We start from the raw sequence: 6503 nt of genomic DNA, 5'->3' as shown, positions 1-6503 counted from the left end.
TATAATTGGCTTTGTAATTGTTTTTTTTTTATTGCATTTTATTTTACAGCACACTCATAAGACGTTACAAACTGTACTTTGTGTTAAACTAGACAAAAACTAGAAAGAACGTACTTTATCAGACAGTATTAGACCCTTTATTTGACTCTTATTAGACTTTTTAGAGGTTAAATATGGACACATTACAACAGAACTGTACTGTAAACTAAGGTGAAAATATTAAAGTTTGTGCCATCACCCATAGGCAAAATATTTCACTATAATTTTTGTTTTTACTTGTTAAATCTGGTTCATATATTATTTTTGAATGGGGAAGCAGCAGATATGTGATTTCACTTTAGTTTACAGTACAGCTCTGTTATAGTGTGACCCCTTATTAACCCTCTAATGAAGACTAATAAGGGTCTAACAGTGGGAAATAATGCACTTTAACTGCCAGTACAGCTCTGTTGTAATGTGTCCATAATTACCTTCTAATACGATCTGACCTGTAAGAATTTGAATTTAGAATGTCTTTTATTTTGTGCAACATATATAATACATATGTGATGGAGAGAGAAAGCACCTGCAGAGAGAGGCGGAGGGAGGACAGAGAAACAGAAGCAGAGACTATGTAAGTGGGTGAAGGAGTTTGGGGGGGTAAGGAGCGAGTGGAGGGGGGAGGAGGATGAGGAGGAGGAGGAGGAGGAGGAGGAGGAGGAGGAGGACAGGTGATATTTAAGCCACTGGCAAACTCTCTCCCCATCCATCTCTGCCTTGGCTCAGTCCCCTGCACCTCTTCAGAGACAAAGGAGGCCCTCCATCAGCACTCAGGTAAGACAGACAGCTTGGAGGGGTTGCTTCGCTGTACTTTCTCCTCTGCATTCGATAAAGGTTTCCTTCTGAAGTAAAGTAAATAAAACAATTCAATCAGCTGTGCATAGCAGAAAAAAACAACACATGGGTGGTTAGCGGGGGCTCAGGTGCAAGCCTGGAAACAAAATAGTGGGTGTTATTTGAATTTCTTTTTCTTGTAATGCTACTGTTTACTTTTTGTTGATGTGCAAGCTTTGAGGCGGGAGTTTTTACATCAAACAAGTGAAGCCAGGAGGGATTTGTGGCAAACCAGTGATAAGAAATGACAATATACTGGCATTAATGTGTAACAAACAATGTAAAATGTATGAATAACAACTAGAAGCATGGGAAGCATGCACCAAACCATCAGTGCATCAACAGTTTCTGCTTTTTTTTGACCAAATTTTTAACTTTATCTATGATTCAAAGTGGATATTAGGTCACTGAGGTCATTTAGCGCATATCCATACTCAATATTGTGTTACTGACAGCATTTTGGTCTCCATGGTTTCCTATTGTATTGTGTCAGTCAGCACGACAGATGACCCCCATATAGATTTTCCAGTTAGCCAGCTTTGGTGTCCACTCGCCTCCTCTTTTGTCTCTGCTGCCTACAACTCTGACCTCTCCGCGTACAATGCTGTGCAGCCTGACGAGAGGCAATAACCGGTGACTGACATTATTAGCATCCCTGTCTCCTTTTGTAACAGCTGATAGTTAATAAATCATGCACGGGGAGATTGACGGGTCGATTGTGTCCCACAGTGTTTCGCGTGTGGATCGGCATCAAAATGATGCTGCAGGCTTTTAATTTTGTAAAGGTCGATCTCTAAATTTATGTTTGAATATGACCCAGCAAGTGGACTGTGAAAACAAGAAAATTACATAAGATAAGATAAGACAAGATAAGATAAGACGTACTTTCATAGCAGCACAAAAAGCAGCAGTGCAAGGGGAAATATAGTAAGAAAATAATGTAATATAGAAGCAGAATCCAAAACAAACAAGATAAAAAATACAAATGCAAGTTGGGAAAACACAAAATTTCAAGGAAACTTACTTCAAGAGAACTTAAACTCTTAAGTTTTTACCAACTAATTATGTTTTGTTGAGATAATTTACTTTTCTACTCCGGATCAACTTGAATCATGAAGTTTTAGAAACCCCCCAAAAAACTGTATTTCAAAAACTGTTGAGTAAATGCAATCATGTAAAAGTGAATAATGGTTAAGAACTTAATATTTTCAATCACAACTATTTAATTTCAAGCACTTGAGTTTTCTGAACTTTTTATTATGGTGTGTGGAAGTTATAATAATAGTAACTTTATTTGTATAGCACCTTTAAAAATAGTTTACAAGGTGATACTCAACAGGCAAAATGACAACAGAAAACCAAAACAATGAGGCCAAAATAAAGCTAAAATTGAAGTAAAAGTAAGACACAATCAAAAGACACTAAAACAGAATAAAAGTAAGACAGAACAGTAAATTAAATTAGGTTAGATGAGAACAGAAAAACAAGAAAAACATGTCAGTAAGAATAAATAAAAATAAAGGGAAAAGAATGGAGACGACATCACAATATAAATAAAAACAAATAAAAAGATTAAAATGGATTAAAAAGACGACATCGCATAAAAGAAAGTCTAAAAAAAGTGTTTTTAGAAGGGATTCTGGACTGAGTGAATACACAAAGCAGCTCAAACACCTCAGGTTACTCAGCCGTTTATATTTTGAATGCGAGCTCCGTGTTTCACTTCTGGTTTCCATTTTGAGCGATAAGGATAAGAGAACACACTGAAACCACTTTTCACTGATAGCAGCAGCTTTAATTGTTTCGTGCATTAACGATTCAGCTCACGATGAGCGATAACCAAAGAGGAGAACAATCAAAACAGCTTCCTTTTTTTTTTTTTTTTTTACATATGCAGCACATGAGGTGACATGAAGTGTGTATGTGCATCTGCATCATTGACAGTGACTTATCTGTGTCTGTGTGTGCGCAGTCTCTCCACGAGTCCAGCACAAGAAGCTCCAAGATGCCGGACACAATGTGTGTAAGATTGTATCGAAAAAATGCTTTTTTTTCCCAAAGCTATCCTCCATCTTTCCATCCATCCAAAACCCTCTGAAATGTAAAACCCAGTAAGGCCACGCCGCTCACAGTGGCCACACTAAATTAGCGTCACTTGACCCGTTGTGTAGAAACGGGAAAGCCTCTCTGCTTCCACCTGCCTGTCCAACTATCGCTTTGTCTTGGAGGTGGCTTCACCCTCGATCGCTATGTGACCGCACATGCAGTCGGGGGCTGGAGCGGGCATTTTGTGGCAGAGTCTGACCTTTTTGAACCCGCTGCTTGTCCCCAGCATGTCCAAGGAGCCCAGTTCCAACCTGGAGAGTGCCATGCAGATGCTCATAAAGACCTTCCACAAGTACTCGGGGAAGGAGGGCGACAAGTACACGCTGAGCAGGGGCGAGCTGAAGGAGCTGCTACTAGAGGAGCTGGGGACTTACTTAGGGGTAAGAGCAGGAGGACATGGGAGGTTGTGCGCTAACAGTTTGCAAGTATGTGACACAGAAGTGAAGGTATGCGCTCACATAGTCAGACACACAAGTTGAGACAAGCTTGTGCAGTGATGTATGCCCCCCAACACACACACACACACACACACACTCAGCAGAGGACACATTCTCAACTCTTGTTCTGTGTCTCTGTCAGAGCTCCAAAGATAACGAAGCGGTCGAGAAGGTGATGAACGACTTGGACGCCAACAACGACGGGGAGGTGGACTTCACCGAGTTCATCATCCTGATGGGCGCCCTCACCGTCGCCTGCAACGACTTCTTCCTGGAGTTCAAATCAGACGAGAAACCAAAAGACGGAAGCAGTTCGGCGGAGAAGAAAGATTGAATCAGTGCAAGAGGAGAGAGAAGAGAGGGGAGGAGGTGGGGGGGGGGAGATGGAATGAAAAGGGAGAAGAAGAGGGGAAGAAGCAGGAGGAGGAGGAGGAGGAAGGGAGCGAGCTGTAAATCAGGAGAGATGCTCTTATGCAATTTGTAAACACTACAAAACTACACATGAGGGGCAGATAGTTTGTGGGTTCACAGAACACGGGGCATCCAGCGAGAGGAGTGTTTCTCCCCTCCTGCAACTGTTTTTCATATCACAGCAGATCCGGAGCTGGTTGCGCTGTTCTCAAAAGCAGTGTGACTTTACACACAAAGCAGGGTATATCTCAACTACGTCCAACTCAAATCTAACAGTTCTGACAGTTTGGAATAAGGCACTGGAAAGAAAGAGAGGAAAGTTTTGCAGAACGCACACCGGAATGTTTGAGCATTTCTTGCACATGAATAATTTGTGAACATATATTACAGATTATCATATTACTGTATGTACTCAGTGTTGAACAATAGATTTATCCCCTTTTCTTGCGCCTATTTTGTAATCCTTTTTGGTAATAACCAATGCATTCTTCAAAATATTAAACATGGCATTTAACCAACCAGTAATTGTGGTGTGTTTGGTTTCACATGCTTACAAGTCCCCCAAGTACACTGTAAAAATAAATGCTAAAAAGCAACTGTCAGGGTTGTCTCAAAGGAGAAATATGTGATTTTTTTACTGAACTAAATCAAACAATGACCATGATATGTTATCGGAGATTAAGGCAACAAGGAAACAGCAATGCAGGCAGCTTTTTTTCCCCTTTGAAATGTCCATTCTAGTCCAGAATAAGTGTTTTTGTTTGCCTGTTTCATGTTTATTAGAGTTAGAATTAATGCCGAATGTTTGCATTATAAGTAAATCAACTGTTTATGAGTTGTAAGAAATGATTAATAATCTTTTAAAAGTGTTAGATGTTCATAACCGTTAAAATAAGCAAAATGTTAATGGAGTCTGGCAGGAAGAGGACAGACAGTCACTGAGCTCAAACTCCAGAGTGTGTATTTTCGGAGCAGTGGGCTTTTGTTTTCAGGATAAAAGGCTTAACTTTACATTGACAGACAATTCACAGACTGAGTAGGACTACTTGTCACTTGTTGTTAAAGTATAATGTTGCACTCGCCTTGCACTCCTGATCGGCGTCCTGCCTGAGCTTCGAGTCAGGGGCGGAGGGGGCGCAGGGAAACAATTCACTTCAACCATAGATTGTATATTAAACAGGATTTGGACTGCAGGATTTTTGAACAGTAGGGTGTTACAAATTTCTCCTTTGAAAAATGAATGTGACTGAATTCATAAAGACATGTTGAGGTAATGATTCAGAACAAATAAACTGTTCCAGTCAAATAAACTTGATATTAATTCACTTATACTTAAGAGAACATGTTCAATAAGCTTGAAATATTAATGTAAGCCAGCAACTGTTCAGTCACGCAGAGACACATTACAAACAAATGTGATTTATTTTTTTTTACATTTTCTCAGTTTGAAGAGTCAGTCCTTCATTTCACACAAAAGAACTTACAGCTGCTCCTGCTGGAACTACTTTGTTCCAGCAGAGGCACTAAATTGTGTTGTCATTAATGTCAAAACAGACAATCTTCACTTTCTTTAAAGTGTGTTAGAGACGGGCAGCAGATTTTCATCATACAAACCCCAATTCTAAAAAGCTGGGACGTTGTGTAAAATATAAATAAAAACAGAATGCAGTGATTTGCAGATATTTTCCACCCTCTTTTCAGCTGAATACAAAGACAAGATGCTTAATGTCCAGACTCATAAACTATTTCTGAAGCGACAAACTGTGAACTCATCTAGTATCCTTCATGCAATCATCTGGGTTTTTAATGCAGTGCTGCCTGAGGGGTCAAAGGTCATGAGCATTCAGTGTTGTTTTTCAGCCTTGCCCCTGTTCCAACATTTCTGGAATTTGTTGCAGGCATCAAATTTAGAACGAGTGTTAAGTTTATCAGTTTGATCATTTGATATCTTTGAATATATTCAATTGAATGCGAGTTGAAAAGTTTTTGCAAATCATCATTCAGCATTCTGTTATAATTTATGTTTTACACAACAACCCAACTATTCTGGAATTGGGGTTTGCATAAAAACGAAGGGTCTCAGGAGAGTTTTAACTCGCTTGGATGTGTGTTTATATACTGATCGTGTTTCTTCAGAAACTAAATTTAATGAGTCGAGTGAACCGTACATGTACAGTACATTCATTTAACTCAAGCCAGAAGACTTCAAGTTATAAAAAAAACTCATGTTCAGAGAAAAGATTAGTTGATTCCACTGAATTCCTGTATGATTTTTTTTTTTTACAGTGTATTCACAGACATGTCGGACGTGAATCGCTGCACCTGGAAATCGAGTTGAATGGTGCAGAGCGAAACAATGTCAGCAAACTGCGAGTGAGCGCGTGTTGGTGTGTGAGTGTCCATGTCTCTCTCTCTCTCTCTGTGTGTGTGTGTGTGTGTGTGTGTATTGGGGATTCCCACAGAGTAAACTGCTCCAGCTCACACATCCTGCCAACAATATCCTGCAAGTCTTGTTCCACTAGATATAAGCTGACCCAGATGTTTGACTTGGATCTGCATGGAAAACGTCTTCAAAAGAGAGACAGAGGAGGGAGGAGAGAAAGAGAAAGAGAAAGAGGGAGAAAGAAAGAGAGAAGAGGGTGCGAGAGGGAGATAAAGGGTGTTTGTGCGCACGAG

The 6503-nt window shown here is 40.0% G+C and overlaps 1 protein-coding gene across 3 annotated transcripts; it reads left to right on the top strand.

Moving 5' to 3' along the window:
• The first annotated feature begins 734 nt into the window (after positions 1 to 734).
• On the top strand, positions 735 to 4352 carry s100s (S100 calcium binding protein S). 3 transcript variants are annotated; one of them, XM_084739301.1, is made up of 4 exons: positions 735 to 813; positions 2846 to 2892; positions 3206 to 3359; positions 3559 to 4352. In XM_084739301.1, exons 2-4 carry the CDS (start codon positions 2879 to 2881, stop codon positions 3748 to 3750), a joined length of 360 nt encoding a protein of 119 aa, XP_084595427.1. In that variant the 5' UTR covers positions 735 to 813; positions 2846 to 2878; the 3' UTR covers positions 3751 to 4352. The 3 variants fall into 3 exon arrangements, with proteins under 3 accessions (XP_084595427.1, XP_084595429.1, XP_084595428.1); XM_084739302.1 differs by having other exon boundaries at positions 764 to 813; positions 2846 to 2896; XM_084739303.1 differs by lacking the exon at positions 2846 to 2892 and having other exon boundaries at positions 762 to 813.
• Positions 4353 to 6503: the final 2151 nt, after the last annotated feature.

The sequence above is a fragment of the Lutjanus erythropterus genome, chromosome 16 (assembly GCF_056507025.1).
Source record: "Lutjanus erythropterus isolate fLutEry1 chromosome 16, fLutEry1.hap2, whole genome shotgun sequence".
NCBI lineage: Eukaryota > Metazoa > Chordata > Actinopteri > Lutjaniformes > Lutjanidae > Lutjanus > Lutjanus erythropterus.
The sequence above is the reverse complement of the archived record's forward strand: the minus strand, read 5'-3'. Positions and strand labels throughout refer to the sequence as shown.

Excerpts from the sequence above, each read along its gene's own strand:
- s100s (XM_084739301.1), top strand. Across the intron at positions 3,360-3,558 it reads AGCTGGGGACTTACTTAGGG|AGCTCCAAAGATAACGAAGC; the intron begins GTAAGAGCAGGA and ends TGTCTCTGTCAG.